Raw genomic sequence first — 18,568 nt, forward strand, 5'->3', positions numbered from 1 at the left:
CAAGTCTACTTTTATTTCAAAAAGTACAACAGTTGCACCATCTCATAATTGGTATTTCAATTTATATACCGCTCTAACCCTTGACAGATCTCTGAGCGGATTACATAGAGTCTCCAATTTCACCTAACTAGGGCCACACTGTCTATAGGGTAGTGTCTGCCTACCAGCACCCAGGGCTTTTTTTGTTTTTTGTTTTGTTATCCGGCTTCCTCCAGCGGCTTCGGGTATTGGCGTCCTTCTGGTGCCCTTCTAGAGCAGGTCTTTTTTCCGGGCAGCTTCCTCCGGCAGGCCTCGTTCTGGCACGCGGCCCTGTCGGCTGCAGCCCTGGCTAATGTCCTTGATGGCTCCGCCACACTGCGCCGCACGTCACCGCGCTCTCCAAGCCTCCGCCTCTCCGGGCTCCGCCTCTGACATCGCTCCACTGGGCCGCCAGGAACTGTTCCGCCATCACCGCCGCCGCCGATGCCTCTACCTCACAAGGAGGAGGGTGCCCCCCTGCCACCTAGGGGCAGGTACCCAATTTATCTACTTGCCATTTAATGGTTTCGAATCGCTGGGTGGGCGGGAGCTGGGACTAGGGCTGGGAGCTCACCCCGGCCGCGGTGGGTTTCGAACAGCCGTAATGGCTGTTCGTTGATGTTACTTGCAGGCGTTCTTACTGCCTGCGCCACCGCTCCCTAGACTACTGTTTGGCGTCTCCCTGTACATGTTAAATACTTCCTCTTTGAAACTGCGGTATCAAAAGTAAAGCAGCCATTTAAGTGTTTCAGTACCAGTACAGAAATTCTAATCCACGAATCCCCCCCACCCCCAAATCTCTCACTTTAGACTTTGTGTCTGTGGAGTATGGTGAACCAATTGTTCTAACAAATAAGAATTACTTGTATGCGGCATGGTAGGTTTTATTATACTAACTGGAGGAAACAAAAAAAACCACACATGCAGTAGGATAGATAGATAGCTATATATATACATAGATAGTTAAAATTTATTGTGTAGCCATTACAATTTATTTTAAAAATGTACAAATTAGGCAACTTACAGCAGTGGAATTTAAGTTAATTGAAATTATGACAACCTCTAAAAAACTACATATTCAGTATTTAAATTAGTTTAATCCTTAAATATAGCTACCCATCTCCAGAAACACATCCTCATCCTCAAACATTGCCATTTTACATTGCCGTTTACATTGCTCAATTTCATTTTTCTTTCTTCTTGGGGTCCACCTTGGCCCTGATTTTACTAGCCGCTAAGAGTGCTACCCTATTAGAAACTGTAGTGTCTACATCTGACAGCAGAAATATTAATTTATCAATGTCAGAAACATTCTGCAATTGATCTATTATTGCAGTCAAGAATTTACATCTCATTTCCCAGTACAATGGGCAGACCATGACATAATGAAAAAGATCCTCCACGGAAGTTTTGCAGATACAAATATGTTGTTCCTGGGGCATTTTTAAGTATCGTCTCAGGTGTAATTCTGTTGGCATAGTCTGGGATTGCAATGCTGTAAATGCTGATCTAAGTTTATATGCAGTAATATTTACCAGGTATGCAGCTCTTGAATGATCTTTCTTTACGTCTTTGTACCAGGGAGCAAAAAGTTTAAGGGCTGGATCTATTAATAGCCCTCCCTTGTTATAATAAAATCTCAGTACCACAACAATAGTCTTATTTGCCAAAGATTTTAAGGAGGCAATGTAGGCATTCCAGCTCAAAGTTTCACTGAATATTAGACCCAAATATTTATAATTTTTACCCTGTTCTATTGCAGTACTTTGCATACTCCAGGAATACGTTTTAGGCTTTTTTCGAAAAACCATTACTTTAGTTTTTGAGTAGTTGATGGTAAGCTTTTCTTCTGTACAGTAGTCCCCCAAGTTATCCAAAAGCCTCTTTAATCCAATCCTAGTTAGAGAAACTAGGACTATATCACCACATGCAGTGGAATTATTCAATTTCTTTATCTTTCTCCCATTTCTAATTGCTCCATCATCATTTTATCTACTTCCTAATGTTTCAAGACAATTTTGTTTCTCAGGCAGAAGCAGAAATTTGCCAATTCTTGATCTGCAAGATGGGCAGGTGTGGGGGTTCTGAATACTCTCTCCCTCCCCTGCAATGTAGGCAATGTTTTCTTTAGATTACTCTTTGTTCCATGTTTCTCTCTTTTTGTTTGCCTTACAACCAAAGTCTCCTGTGATGAAACACAGCACCTGCTTTGGTGATGTTTCAGTACTCTGATTTAGGATGCAACTTGTTTATGCAGAACTCAGAGGTACAATTTTCCACTTGCCCATCACCTAGCAACCCTCTGTTTTTCCTTTCCTTTCCTCTACAACCCTCTGTTTTTGTGTCAGCCCTTTAAAACAGAGGAAAAAGCCAAGATAGTTTGAACAAGAGCAGTCTAAGGAAACAGGTGCAAAATAATGAAGCTCAATGCATGGTGTCTCCGGGCCTTTCCAGTCTAGAGAAGGAGTTGCAGGGCAACATGGGTGGCACATGACTGGGGATTTGTGAGACACCACTGCAAAACTTGTAGAGTTGAGTAGGAATGATCAGGTTTCTGGCACAGTACACAAAAGGCTAATTTCATTTTAAATAAAAGCAATCTCATGATGCCTTTTTAGATGTAATGCACGGTCATACTGGTGAACGTGCATACAATCAAATTTATCCAGAAGTTAGCGTTAGCATTAAACAGGCAAGTGCTCCTATATTTCCCATACTGCTTAACTTGCATAGCAATATTTTTATACATACTAGTTTTCTATAAGACTAACAAAAGTAAACTTACCAAATCACTTAGACTTTGTGTCCATGGAGCATACCACTGTCTCCTTCACCTCCTTGTCTGTGCATCTGCATCTGTGCCTGCATCCTTGCAATCATTTCTTGCATGCGCCGGAGCTAGGAAAATAAAAAGGGAATTTACCCTTTCTTTCGTTTGAAAGGATGGCTCATTTGTAAAGTTACAAGCTAATATGGTTATTATGGACTATTTTATTTATTTATTTATTATTTCAACTAGCAGTAAAGCCCGTTGTGAAAGCAATACAACGAGATCTAGAAAGAGGCTCTGGGGGAGTGCTCTGGCTTTGGGCAAACAGTGTCAATTTGCTGTGGTGATCTCAGCAGGGTATAATGACAGAGTCCACTGTTTTCTCCAGAGGAACTGATCTCTGCTACCTGAAGAGCAGTTGTAATTGTGAGTGATCTGTAGCCCTCACCTGGAGATTGGCAGCAATTGTTACCCAGGACAAACCCAGGCTGGTTTGGAGGATGTAGTCTATGGCATTCTACCTGTCTGAGGTCCCACCCCTCTGCAAACCCCACCCTCTCCAGGCTCCACCCCTCAAATCTCCAGGAATTTGTCAGCATGTAGTTGGCAACCCCATCTCCTTCCCAGCTAACCATCAACCTACCATTATCTGCCCCTTTGACTTCAGCTGACTTCTGCCCTCCCTTCTGCAGAGCAGTTGTAATTCTGAGTGCTCTCCAGCCCTCACCTGGAGATTGGCAACAATGGTTCCCTATGTGGGACTGACTGGTTTGGAGGGTGGAGTCTATGGCAGTGTACCTGTCTGAGGTCCCACCCCTCCTCAAACCTCACCCTCTTCAGGCTCCATCCCTCAAATCTCCAGGAATTTCCCATCTGGAGTTGGCAACCCTATCAGGACTGGCCCCAATGTGTTTTCTCCCAAAGGCCAAAGTAGGTGACAGGACCAAGCTTAGTTGCCTACCAACAGGCATTGAGGGGAATGTAGGGTTGCCAGCTCTAAGGAGGGAAATACCTGGAGGTTTGGGGGGTGGATTCTGTAGAGGGCAGCATTGGGCAGGAATCTCCAGGTCCCACCTGGAGATTGGCAACCCTGGGGGAAAGTGTGCTGCACAGCAGGGGGTTGAAGAGAATGGTTTGATGGGTGCTGGGCCAAGATTGGCAACAATAGTTCCCCAGGAGCAAATAGCTGGGTTGGAGGGTGGAGTCTATGGCACTGTAACCTGTCTGAGGTCCCCATCTCCCCAGGCAGCTTTTAAAACATGATCCTGGGACCTACACACCACCAGACATTCCAACTGCTTTGCCGGGGAGGGGGAGTATGAGGTGTGGAATGGAGTGAAGTCCAATCAGCTTCCATATGCAAAAGACCTTGAAGGTTCCATATGCAACTGACATTCCAACTGCCTTGCAGGGAGGGGGGTGAGTTTGAGGTGTGGAATGCAGTGAAGTCCAATCAGCTTCCATATGCAAAGACCTTGAAACACTGGGCGGGACTGCACAAAGCAGCCAGTCAACCCAGCCAGCGTCTTCTGACTGACAGTTCAAACGTCCATACACTAAAGGAGTGCATTTTAGAACTTTGGCACCCACTATTCAATTATATATAAGGAGAGATTTATATCCTGCCTTGCCACAGAGCTGGCTCAAGGCGGCTAACAACATTAAAACATTAAATACATTAAAATACAGAGTATATGCAAACAACAACCATTAACCGTGCCAATGATGATGCTGATAATAATAATGACGGTGGCATACAACATAGAGACAACGGCATTAACCAATCGGTGTTTCGTATGGGCCGAGATGTGTTCCGGCGGCCCATTCGTGCAGCCGAGATGTATTCCGGTGGCCCGTTTGTGCAGGCCAAGATGTATTCCGACACAGCTTTCTTCCTCCCCATTCCATATTATATTAATATTCCAGGATCAAAACAGCCTCAAAAATAAAAATTAAAGTATGCATGCATCCTTAATGTAGCCTACTGATAACACACCCTAATCAACGAAGACTTACACAGTAATCAAAACCACCGAGATTAATGGGACTTGATCACAGTATCCGCAAGACTGTTGCCTTAATTATTGTAATGCACTGATTAAAAGGCTGCAGCTACAATTACAAGTAAAAAAGTGCGTTGGGCAACACACAGTTCAGCCTTGGAGTGCTAAGGCAAAAACACAAGACAGATTGTTAAGTATCTATTTTGAGAATTTTCACAATGACTATGTTCTCCATTTATAGATTTCTGAAGTACTAACCTGGAATTATTTAATTTAGGCACAAGACCAAAGTGCAGCAATAAACACCTTCATAATAAAGGCTAGTTGCACAAAAGGGAGGGAGAACAGAGGGACTTTGGGGCACTGTCATCTGGTCATTGCAATGACTGTGCAATCCTTATCAGAACGTAAGAAGGAAGTAATTCTGCTTAGGTCTGTAGGTAGTTATAAGACAAGCCTCAAGGTTATCAAATCTTTAAGTCTGTCATTGGGTGCTTACCACCTTCAATGCTGAAATGGGGTAAAGGAAGGATACTACCACCTGTCTGTGACCAGCCTATTTAATATTGTAGGCTAGGGATCCATGCAGATTGTGTACTGGTGTTTTGAGGTTTACAGGTCTCAGATCCAAGGAAATAATGACTGTATTTCCCTTTAAGAACATAGTAAAACTAAGCAGCATCAGTAGTGAGATTGTTAACGTATTTAAGATGAAAAACAACATCCTTACTTCGGCTTCCTTTTCCAGTAAGATTTGATCTTTGTTCACTTCCTCATCTTCTACTTGCCTACATAAAGTGGAAAAAATGGGAAAGATAAAAATTTATAATACTGAAATGGCTTTTAACCTCTTATAGTCATGTATGCCCCCAGGGAAAAAAATTTAAAATATAGACAAAAGAGAAGCCCAGAGGGCTAAGGCATATGCTCTTATGGAAAAAAATAAAGAGTACTTGCCTTCAAATGTCAGAGGACAATTTGGGTGGGATTTTGGGTTTCTTAGCAACCAAATAAAGGCACTTGACAATGGAAGAATGCTGGTGATCAGGTAAGGGGAGGAGAAAAAGTAAAGATTAGGAGGGTGGATGACAGGAAAGGAGGAAACAGCACGGGCAGCAGGGGAGCAAGCAGAGACAGAATGGAAGACAGGAGCAACTAGAACAAGAAGAGGGGAAGTGCAGGAGGGAATAGGATTTCTTCTTCCCCAGAGTTCTTCATGGATCCCAACCCTTGTTCTTACTTTGGAGACTTTGGTTGTGAAGCAAACAAAAAGAGAGTAAGAGATGGAACAAAGAGAACTCTGAAGGAAACTTTGCCCACATAGCAGGGGAGGGAGAGGATTATGCATATATGAAAAATATTTAGCTAAACACTTCTCTGCACCAGGAATGTAAGTATATTTTATTATTATTCATTAACATTTTAAAAAACAAAGCAAGCTGAGAACAAAGCAGAGTTATGATATGCAAGACTCACTGCAAACATTTCTCAAACGGGTTTAGAGACCCCTGGGATTTTGTAAAGGTGCTACAGGGGTCCAAGAATTCTTTGTAAGGACCAGAGGAGAGCCCTCTCATGCCCAGCCAGCTAATGTAAAAACAGAGCCCATTGAAGTTTCTAGGACTGGGACAGAATTATCTTCCCTGTTTTAAAGGTCAGAAGTTCATAGAGTTGCTGCTGCCCACAGCCACCCACCCTGTAGATCATACAAGCAAGAAATTGCAGAGATTATTTGCCACCATCCAGTAGCTCAGCCCTAGAAACTCAACTTAGCTGACTAGCACCAGTAAGTTAGAGTTCTAATATAATCATCATAGTTACTTCAGGCATAACAATGAACTGGCTTTCACTATATTTTTCAATGCAAGGGAATTCACTACAGAGATGTCACTCTATGTTCAAAGACAATAGAAGCATACAAAAGTTTTCAATTGAATATCAGGCATACAGGTTTTGTGTGATGCTGGCCTTTCTATTAGCAGCTAGGTTTTTTTTTCCAGGGCCCCTTCATCCTCTATCGATTTAGCCTATTCTGAGCACAGAATCTGAAAAAAACTAACAAAATGAGCTACTTGGGTTTTTTGGGAGGAGGAGGGTTTATGTGTATGGTCATCCAGCATCAACAAGTACACTACAGAATCAGAGGTCAACCCATGCAAAGTGAAAGGGTAAGATTAATGTTCCAAATTTTTATTATTCTGTCCTATTATCTTTATTATATACAGTGCTACAAACTGCTGTACCCTAACTGTTTTCGTTTCCTGACGTATGGATTGATTTGTACTGCTATTCCTTTCATAGAGTTATTGTATGCCAATAAAGGTTACTGGAATTGGAATTGGATAAGATTAATTAACTATAACAGAACTATAGGTCCACATATGAAATACTAACCTGCCACCCTTCTTAAGTCTTTCAGAACGGAAGTTTTCATAGTGAAGGTCTTGAGTTACTTCCTGGAGATCTTGCATGTGGGTGCTGGAATCACAAAGCAACATCATGTTCATTATTAGAGGACTAACGCCATTATGACCAAACATCTGATTACATTTATTTATTTACTTAATTTATATCCCGGCTTTCACATAAATGGGGACCCAAAAGGGCTTACATCTTTCTCCTCTCCTCCCCCTGAGGTAGGTTAGGCTGGGAGTGTGTGACTTGCCCAAGGTCACCCAGCAAGCTTCCACGGCACAAGTGAGGATTCAAACCTGGATTTCCCAGATCCTAGTCCAACACTTTAACCACTACACCGTGCTGGCTCTCACATATGTGGCTCTTCTTGCCAGACCTTTTTTGCTAGCTTGTCACATCATCATATTACTATGCAAAGTTTATTCCCCCCTAGTACTTCAGTTATAACTACCTTTAATACACAGAGCCATGACAGGCAGCCAGGGGCCAAAGTTACACATAAAAAGTCTATGAACATGTATTCCTATGTTGTGCAATTTATTTAATCACTTTCAAAACAAAAAAAATGGGATGACAAGAGAGGAATGAAGAACAAACACAGAGGCTGAGATTTGATCTCTTGTAGGAACAGAGAACAGCAGCCTTGGAAGAATGACAGAACTGTGCTGAGAATTGAAATCTTTTCCATGATCACTAGGAAGACTGGTTCACATATAACTTGCACAGATAACTGTATTCAGAACACTCAGGAATAATTACTCTGTACATCCTTTTACAATTTCTTATCTATAGATGCCCCTGTATTTAATACCTTCCACTACCATTTGCACTATGCTTCATCACACAAAAATCATGGAAAAGTATCAAAAATATCCAGACAATACTCAAAATGTCCAAAGGGGAAAAAGCCATTTTCAGTACTTGGTATGTGATGCTTCCGTAATGCACATAGCTAAATCACTTCCTGTTCACAAATGTTTTTAGGCCACCCACTCTCTACCTGTGTGCCTACTTATTCCATTCTCTCCTTGTTTTCAGCCTTACAAAATCATTGCAACTGGAAAACTAATTTGGGAAGCAAAAGTAAACACATTACATTTATACAATTTACTTACTTATTCTAAAATTCTTAAGTACAGAAAGTCTTTTGTATAATTCATTCATGACCCTATTCTACTGTTTAACAGATACTGAAAACATTTTGTTTGATGTGATCCAGATTTTTAATATAGAGAAGGGGTGGAGCTACTTCTTTTCTCTAAGAAGAAAGATAGGATGAACAAACAATTAAGTTATTGAGGTAAAGTCAATATGCTTACATTAGCATGGTTCTTAATTTTAAGAAGTCATTGTGCTCTGGGTTCTCCACTTCAACAACTCCCCATGGATAGAGACGACCTCTGACCTTTTTACCTTTAGCTTCAATAAGTTGATTGGATCCCACTACACAAAATGGAATGCTGGCCTGAAATTGAAGATTAAAAAATGTTATAACACTACAATTTTGAAGTAGCAGAAAGTTTGGTAGCATTCATAACCATTCTAAATATTTACAAAAATGATCCTAAACCACTTAAGGATAATAATGACAGAGCACAAATTATAATTAAAGATACTTACTTTAAAGTATGAAGATTCACCTGGGAACTGTCTGGTAAAATGATCACAAAGTATCTAATCTATTTGTTTTAAAATTCAATGCTGATTTTCAGTAAAACTCTTTAAATGGCTTATAATAAAAAATTAAACACTTATTTAAAACATTTACATCCTGCCTTATCTCCTCATTGTCAAGGGAACTAACAATGGAACATCAGGCTGCAAGGTCATAAAACATTAGCCTAATTAGCAAGATTTTTAAAATTCACAGAATGTAAATATTTTTTTTTGGTTAAAACAGTTTACCTTCCACCAAATGCTCTCTGGAATAAGTATGTGTAACCACCTTCTGGCAGGCGATTCCAAAGGACAAGACCCACCACAGAAAAATCCTGTGACCTGGGTGTTACCATATGGAAAGCTAAAGGAGGGTACCATAAAGAGAAAGCTGTCTGGAGAATACAGATGGTGCACGGAACTTTAACAGGAAATAAGGCTCAATAATTGTGAGGGCCCTAGGTCATTACGGGATTTAAAGGTAATCACCAATACTTTGAAGCAAAGAACCACAGCAGTTGATGCAACACTGGATTATGCATTCTAAGCAGCCACCTTAGACAGGAGTCTTACTGCTGCATTTTGTGCCAACTGAAGCTTCCAAGACATCTTCAAAGACAGCCCCATGCAGAATACATTATAGTCTTCAAACACTGACACAAATATCATGCAACGAGCAGGGACCTATGAGAAACCCAAGGGGGTCCCCTGCTTCCTTCTGCTAGTTGGTTCTCCCCTCATACTGCCTCCTCTCCCCGGCTTATCCCCCAGCAGTCTTCCCCTACTACTGCCACACCACTTGCATTAGAACCAATTACAGTTTGAGAATCTTTTCAAAGGGAGCCACATGCAGAATGCATCGTTACAGTTTATATTGGAAGTCACCAAGGCATGAGTAACTATACTCAGATCAGGATTCTCTAGGAATGTTTGCAGTTCACATACTAACTTAAACTGGTAACAAAATACTCCTAGTCATAGTCACTATCTGGGCATCTCTGAACAATATTGAATCAAGTACAACATCCAAACAATGAACCTGAGCCTTTAGGGAAAGTATCAGTATACACTGAACTCCAGTCTCCAAGATCTATGGAACTCTGTACCAAAAGCAGCTCTTCTTGACATGATGAAGTTTCACTTCATGCACTATCATCCAGACCATCGATAATTCCAGATACTGATAAATGAACATGCCACTTCCTTAGCATTAGATGAAAAAGAGCTGGGTGCTATCACTACATTGATGCACTGCATGCCTAGACTTCCAGATGACACCCCACCCCCCCGGTGGTTTTCTGTTTATGTCAAATAGCATAGGAGATGCAACGGAACATAGTGGGACCCGATGGAACAAAGGTCACAGGGAAGAACAGCAGTTGTAGCAACACTTAAGAGACCCTGACATGAAGAAGCCACCATGCTCTCAATCACCTTGCCCAACAATGAAATATTGTTGAATGGCCAAATTGTTAAAATGGGGTCGTGTCAAGAGTGTTTTTAGGAGTGGTCATGTTATTACTTCCTTAAGTGGCATGGAGACTACCCTCCATCTCAGTGAGGTATTTACTACTACTGCCATCTACTTTGCCTGCCCTCCACATCCAGTTGTCTGCTAGGAAAAGCACTGGTCAAGTATGCTAGTTGCAGGTCTCATTTCTCATGTGTCCACACCTTCAGGCTGTACAGAATGAGAAGTATCCACAAAACATCATACAATGGTTTCCAGAAATAACAATGACCCGATAAACAGTTTATTTTATTATTTTTTTTGCATTTTTGTGTGTGTGCCGCATGTGTGTGTGCCTGCGCCTGGAAGCCACGGCAACCTCTGGTGACTCCTACTGGGGAACAGAGAACATTCAGAGAAGTGGCCTGATAGCCTGCTTCTGGCCTCCTGGCCCTGCTATTCTCTGGAGGTCTCCCATCCAAATACTTGCTAGGGTCAGGCCTACTTAGCTTCTGAGATCTGATGAGATCAGGCTCCCAACAGTTTTTACCTTCAAAAGTCTGGTCTGTTCTTTGAAGTCTTCATCTTCATCAGATTCAGCATCCGGTAGGTGATAAATCTTGATGCTATGCTCTTCAATTTCATCCAGAATCTGAAAGTAAATACGCAGGAGTATTGATCTGCACATCAATATTGATGTGAAATATTGATCTGCAATTGAATGCACATACAATGGGTTTTTCCAGCCCCATTTTGCACTGCATTCCCTTGTATCCAGGGGTGGTTTCAGTGATTCTGGGGCCCAGGCAGAAGTCAAGGATGGGATCCCAGAATCATGGGTGTGTGTGTGCACCTGCCCCTTGCCAAGGAGGAAGGAAGAAAGACCTGGCTGGCCAGGTCCCTTCTCCCCATGCTGCATGGGCAGTTTTAGGGCTTGGCTTGCCAGGCACCATGACCATGTGCCATGCGGGCAGCTGCCCTGGATGCCTTGTGTCTAAAACCACCTCTACCCGAGTCCCTTAATAGATGCTCCCTCCCCGGAATGGTATATGAATATTTTTATTTATAGTATAGTATTCTGGATATTTTTATTTTTTACATTACTTATAGTTTGCCTTTTTCACTGAGACTCAAGGTGGATTACAAAGTATAGGTCAAACACAATCAACAGGATAGGACATTCCCATAAGCAATGCATCCCATAAGTAATGCAACACCATTTAGATTGCAGAAATCTGAAAATAAACAGAAATCTGAAGAAACACCTGAAACAAAACATAAGCATTATGTTACTTTTACCAAAGATGTAATCAGTTTGTTCCAGCCGCCCTCCGAATTTTTCAGGCTACAGCCATCTCTCGCCTGTTATATGAGATTCCTGTGTGGATACAGGGTTTTTCTACAGAGGTTGAATGTATTAACGCCTTATTTCTGTGGATACTTGGGCTCCCTAATTCTGTTGCGTATTTTACTCTCTGTGCTGAGTTGGGTTTACACCTTATTGAATCAAGGGTGTGGTCTATTGTTATTAAGTTTTGGCTTCGTCTTCATTTTAGCCCCCCTGTATTTTTTGGCCAATTCTGGTGAAATGGATATTCTTCGGATTGTCCAAAGAAGGATTTGGGGCATTATAGCTCAAGTTATTAATGCTGGTAGCTCTAGAGTCTGTTCTCTACGTTTTCTTGGTCTTTTCCCCGTACAAGATTCTATGGCCCAGTACTTTTCTAATTTGGTAAACCTCTCACACCGTAGAGCTTTCATGCTTGTCAGGTTCAATCTCTTCCCTTCGGCTGTTTTGAGAGGCAGATATAAGGGTATTCCTTATAAAGAAAGCGTCTGTACCTGTCTTTACAATGAACCTGACTCTGTGAAACATATTCTCACTGCTCTCATTACTCTTTGCTACGTCATTCTTTGATCATCCCCTCCTTTCTTCTGCAAAATCTATGACCAGTAATGACCTTGGTTTTTTGTTATCTGACAAATTTCCCGAAAGTACTGCAGTTGTCGCTGAGTACTTACTATTTGTATGGAAGTTAAGGGTTAGAAGCTGTAATATTTAGATTTTCCCTTTTCCCCTCTCCTTTTTATTAATCCCAAATGGGTTTTGTTTGGTGGAGACTTTCAGTATGTGTATATATGTATTTATTGGTGTCTAGTTTGTGTGTGTGTGTTGTTGTATTATTATGCCATTAAAGGTTTTTCTCTCTTTAAGCATAAGCATTCACATAGCATATTAAAACAAGACAGAAATTACATAGTAGAATCTGCTTAGAGCAACACAGTATGTACTATACACACTAGTGTAGTCCACTTACTGTACAGCCTGAATTACCCATGTAAAAAAAGCCCTCTTGAATAATTCAGTTGTGCATAGTTTGCAGAAAGCCAGGAAGATGGCCTTCCTGACCTCATCAGGCAAGCCATTCCATAAGGTGGGGGCCACAACAGAGAATACACATCTACAAGCAGTTGTTGATTTTGTCCATTTGCAAGGTGGCACCTACAGGAGGCCTGCTCCAATGAGTGAAGCTATTATGGCACAGCATAGGAGAAGCATAAGGGAAGAGGTGATCCTGTAGATATGAGTGACCAAGGGCTTTGTACGTGATACTCAATACCCTGAATTCAGCCAAGTAATAGCAAATGGCTGGTGTTACAAAACAGGAAGTGTTTTATACCTGCGCACAGGACTGTTTGGATCTCAGCCAAAACCCAACACATATGCCCATTTTGGTCAAGGTAAGAAAAAACAGGATAGGGTGAAGGTCTGCAGTAAACTATACTTCTTAAATCCCCATGTCCACAGAATTTTAAGTCAGAAATCAATTGTCTCTCTTTTTGGCTCTACTAAATTTCAACAAAATGCCTCAATGGCTTCCATAGCTATATGAAACACTCACCCGTTTCTTCAGCCTCTCCCGCTCCTTCAGAGTAAGGGTATCAGCTTTTGCAATTACAGGCACAATATTCACTTTGTTGTGTATGGCTTTCATGAACTCAACATCCAAGGGCTTGAGACTAAAAATAAATGTTAAGTAGTTATAGCATACAGATCCTCCCAATTCCTTCACAAACTAAACAGATAACTCATTACACATTTTCTAACAAAAATCTTCCAATAAAACTCTTAATTTCTCTTATTTTATAGCCATATTTAACTTCTTACCACCCATATTGAAAAGTAGTAATTCTGGGGTTTTTTTCTTAGAATATTGCTAAGTACAAAGATCAGGTCATTAAATGCTTTCAGCATTAATCCATAATAAATACCTACCCATGTCCAAATGGTGAAATGAAATAGAAACAGCAGTGAACTCTGTTATCAACAATATGCCGTCTGTTCAAGCCACTTTCATCATGAAGATAGCGTTCAAATTGCTCATCAATATAGGAAATTATAGTCTTGAAACTGTAAATCAAATATGAACAATTATGCTAAAAACCCAGAAGCTCAAGTCAGTGCACACAATCCTCTGCTTCTCCAAGTTATTAACAATCGTAATCTGGGTTAGGCTGAGTGAGTGGCCCAAGGTCATTCAGACAGTTCCATGTTCCATAAGGATTTCTGAGTCTCTTCAGCACAGTTTAACACTAACCACCACACAATACTGGCTCATTTGAGAGGAATGTTGTATGTAAGCAACTTTTACTTTAGAAGGCAGACTTCACAATACATGTATAAATTTGCCTTCCTGAAGTGAACATAAGAACATAAGAGATGCCAATGTTGGATCAGGCCAAAGGCCCATCCAGTCCAACACTCTGTATCACACAGTGGCCAGAAATACCAGGTGCCATCAGGAGGTCCACCAGTGGGGCCAGGACATTAGAAGCCCTCCCACTGTTGACCCCCCCCCCAAGCACCAAGATAACAGCATCACTTGCCCCAGAGTCCCTATCTATACCTTGTGGCTAATAGCCACTGATGGACCTCTGCTCCATATGCTTATCTAATTCCCTTTTGAAACCATTCCACAGTATCCTTTCCATTCAATACCTTGTTTCTAGCTGAAAAAATTTACAATACATGAATGAAAGGAGCACTACTCACCCAACCTATTAAAATACCTATTAAAATATTAAAATACAGGAAACTCCTGCCTGACCTCAGTGTGACATCAAAACAAAAATCATGCTTTTCATAAAAGTCTACATTGAAACTATCAATGTTCTTCACTCCGCTGATGGCTCCAGCAGAATATTTTCTGAACTGTACTTTGTAGTAGTAGTTAGACATTTCTTCTGTTTTGCTTATTTTCTGCATCCACAACAGGCATAAGTGAATTCATTCTCACTTGATGTGGGGCAGCACTGCCAACCACCCAAAAGCAGTATGTGAAATAGCCAAACCAGCTGCCTCATACAACATGACAATGTACCCAAGCCTTTCACGATGGCAAAAAAATTATAGAACACCCTCTAACTTTGTGAGCATCTTACTATGTGATGACCAATTCTCCCTTTCCTCTTCTATATCCCCACTGTTTCTTTAAGGGTGAGTTGCAAGCAGTTACAGACAATGGAAGGCCAAGTATACCATTTCTCCTTTCCGGTATGGCATTTTGCCTGCAGACAGTCAACTGCAAAAGCTTGATGCAGGAAGACCTCTTTTTTTAAAAGAAAAAATAACTTCTTCAAAATAGGGAGAGTGAGTGAAAGATTGGGAAGACATTTTTGTGTCCAACCTATTATTTACACTAAGTATTTCATTCAAGGAACTTAGGTTCAAAATATAAATTCCTGAAATTAACTCACAATACTAAGGTTCAAAACGAGGTGACTGGATCTCTGGCACATTATTTTATGGTACATACCAGCCATGGGATTCCCCAATTCAGATCAGGACCAGATGAAAGGGAGGTTAACTCTTTCTCAACCTCAAACACTTCCTCAGAGCCAGTATTTGCTCTGGTGGGGTAATATACAGGCATCACTGAGGCAAGTTTTAACTTTTCCCCTAAACTGCAATTATGTGGGGACATTTGAGTTTAGGAAAGCAATCCACCATCTCTGCACACTATGGTCCCAATCCAAACTGGAGCCTCCTACATGCAAAAACAACAACAAACCACACCCTGAAGACCTTAGTATTTCATGTAGTTTGGCTTTACTCTTAGAAATATACGCAAGTTAACAAACACATACCAGTCTCTACAATTGATAGCATCACCATATCCTGGTGTGTCCACAACAGTCAGTCGGAGCTTTACCCCCCTTTCTTCAATTTCTACAGTTGAAGCTTCAATCTGCACAGTTCTTTCAATTTTCTCTGAAAGGCAACAAAAACTGATCTCAGAAAACTTTTCAAAGTGAAGCTTGAAGCAAAATCAGGAAAAAATAGCAACTATCATCCTGCAAGTCTGATCAAAATACAGATGAAATGCAAACCAATTATGAGGCATTAATGTTTTTTCACTTATCAGCTGCAGAATGCAATTACAAAACACAGCAGTGCCAAGATTATTTAAGTCAAAGACATCCACTGTCACCCTTAGAGTAACATATACAATCTGGATCCTAGGTGTGAAACCTAAGCAGTGTCACATCACAAAAGGCAAATTTCCACCTCTCACTGCAGAGTGCTTCGACAGCAGAAGTTGTGCTCTCTTGAGTTGGTGGAACTGAAAGAACCAGCGGGTGGGAAGAGGGTGTGTATAACAAACTGGGACTCTGCAGCAGGAAGGGGAAACTGCCAAAGATTACTCTCCTCTGTAGATGGAAAGGCTATTCCATCAGATGAGCTGTTGCTGTGTCAATGGAATGGTAACAGGATCCAAGCTATAGAGCGCAACATGGGCAATAGAGAATTCTTCTGCAGAATAAGTACTTCTAGGTGATTAAAGTGATAGACTTAAGATGCAAACTACAGATAAGTTGGCAAAAAGATACAAGGCAGAGGTCCCCAATTGTGGTGCCCGCCAACACCTTTCCTGAGGTCAGCTGAGCATTTTTAAAAAGTGGGTGCAGCCAGGTAGGGATTCTTCCCAGCAGGTTTTCTGACTGGCCACTGGAGATCTGATTGGCTGTGCAGATTTTTTTTAAAAAGTTGTTGTGTTGGCACCTGCCACCACAACATAAGTAACTTCACTGCATGATACATCACATAAATTTTAAAAGACATTCTGTTAAACAGAGCTTGTGGCTGAAATTTTGAAGACTTCATGTTAAAGCAGGAGTAGGAGTTGAGTTTTATACCCCGCTCTTCACTACCTGAAGGAGTCTCAGAGCGGCTTACAATTGCCTTCCCTTCCTCTCCCCACAAGGAGAGGAGTTCTGAGAGAACTGTGACTGACCCAAGGTCATCCAGCTGGCTTCATGTGGAGACGTGGGGAATCAAGAGTCCACTGCTCTTAACCACTACATCAAGCTGCATGTATGAATTCACTTCCTGGCATTTTTTTGGTTTGCTCTGCCTCTTGTAGCAGCAATTTTGGAGTTGTGCCCAAAATCCTGTGTCAGAATTCCAAATGTGCTCACAGGCTTAAAAAGGCTGGGACCCCTGCTACATTGTGGTACAAGAAGAAATAGATGTTCCACATTTTATAATGGCTGCCAGCGCTCACCAGGAATTCTACATTATATTCCAACCTAAACTTTGATCCTTTGTAGATCTTGAGAATTTCTCAAAGAAAAGGATGCTAAAAATGTACAATCAAGGTTAAAGGAAGACTAAACAAAAAATATATAGCCTAGACAGCATAGCACCTGTGAAATGTGTTTACATACATAAAGGAGTCCACCCCCTTTTTTGTGACAATTAAATAAGAGACAATGATTAAAACATAGGGAATGCAAATTAAACAAATGAATCAACTGTGAATAAAAAGCCCTGTGCTTTTGTTCAGAACCCATACAAAGTCCCTATAGGTATGTTAGTGTTTCTTAAAATCTACCAAAGGACATAAAAAATAGTTCATGTTTACCAGCTGCTCCTGGGATTATTCTTTCTGGATAGAGATCTGTTAAGAACAGACTGTTTATTAGAGTAGATTTTCCCAGTCCAGACTCACCTAAGAATCAATAGAAAAATAAGTTCATAAGCACAAATCACATAGTTAGCCTCTTCAGAATCCATACACACGATCAGATTATCCATATTTTGAGTTTAATTTATTTATTTATTTATTAGTTTGAGTTATATCCCGCCCTCCCAAAGGCTCAGGGCGGCTAACATGCAGCAAAGCCGAGTGTAAAATACAACAAAACATATAGTAGAATACAATATTTAAAATCACAATAAAACCTTCCTCTAATGCGGTGCTATACCTAATCATCCAAGATGGGAACAACCACCCAAATTTGGTGGCCAGCTGTCTCAGTGGCACGGTCTCCCGCTACGCTGTCTTCTTGCACCAAATTGAACTCTTAACTGTGTACACTGTTGCTAGTTTTTGTAATTCATGAAGAACACAAGAACAGTCTATCAAATCCAGCATTCTCTTTCCCAGTGACCAACCAGATCCCCCCTTCAGCTCTCAAGTAGAAGAAGAAGAGGAGATTGGATTTATACCCCACCCTTCACTTGGAGTCTCAGCGGCTTACAAACTCCTTTCCCTTCCCCGCCCCACAACAGACACCCTGTGAGGTGGGTGGGGCTGAGAGAACTCTGAAACAAACTGCTCTTTTTCAAGGACAGCTGTGCCAGAGGCTTGTGACTGACCCAAGGTCACATCAGCAGGTGCAAGTGGAGGAGTGGGGAATCTCCCTGATTAGAGTCCGCACACTTGACCACTACACCAAACTAGCCAGTAGGGCGAACAAGGCCATTTCCTGCTGTTGTTTTCCAGAAATTAGTACTTGATAATCTCAGAATACAGAGGTTCCATTTAGCCATCACGTATGTGTCTAATCTCCTCTTAAACCTATCTAAACTACAAGCCAACACCACATCTTGTGGCAGTAAATTCCATGCATTAATTGTTGTGTATACTTTTTATCTACACTGAATCTATTGCCAGTCAGTTTCATTAGGTACTTCACAGTACTATGGGAGAGGGAAAAGAATTCTTTCCACTTTCTTCGCCATGCATAATTTTATAAACTTTCCTCTTCCCTTTTATTTCCCCTTTTCAAAGCTAAAAGCCCCAAACACTTAAAAACCTCATAGGAAAGATGATAACTTTTGCTGTCCTACGTCATACCTTTCTCAGCAATAATATTCTCTTTGAGGAAGGGTAAGGAGACCTGCACACAGTATTCTAAAGGGAGCTGCACCGCAAAGGCATTAAGATACTGGCAAGTTTATTCTCAATC

At 41.2% G+C, this 18,568-nt stretch overlaps 1 protein-coding gene across 1 annotated transcript in view; it reads right to left on the minus strand.

Annotated features, from left to right (window-relative positions):
• SEPT2 (septin 2) overlaps positions 1-18,568 on the minus strand; it is a 48,163-nt gene that overhangs the window by 2,268 nt on the left and 27,327 nt on the right. Inside the window, exons 4-12 of the mRNA XM_015416085.1 lie at positions 17,239-17,325; positions 15,461-15,584; positions 13,590-13,724; positions 13,216-13,333; positions 10,863-10,964; positions 8,526-8,671; positions 7,186-7,269; positions 5,522-5,579; positions 2,804-2,916 (exon numbers count right to left, since the gene is read on the minus strand). Of these exons, the coding sequence (XP_015271571.1) occupies positions 2,812-2,916; positions 5,522-5,579; positions 7,186-7,269; positions 8,526-8,671; positions 10,863-10,964; positions 13,216-13,333; positions 13,590-13,724; positions 15,461-15,584; positions 17,239-17,325 (959 nt within the window). The 3' untranslated portion in view covers positions 2,804-2,811. The remainder of the gene's footprint in view (positions 1-2,803; positions 2,917-5,521; positions 5,580-7,185; positions 7,270-8,525; positions 8,672-10,862; positions 10,965-13,215; positions 13,334-13,589; positions 13,725-15,460; positions 15,585-17,238; positions 17,326-18,568) is intronic.

Source organism: Gekko japonicus, unplaced genomic scaffold, assembly GCF_001447785.1.
Source record: "Gekko japonicus isolate JY-2015 unplaced genomic scaffold, Gekko_japonicus_V1.1 scaffold300, whole genome shotgun sequence".
Classification (NCBI taxonomy): domain Eukaryota; kingdom Metazoa; phylum Chordata; class Lepidosauria; order Squamata; family Gekkonidae; genus Gekko; species Gekko japonicus.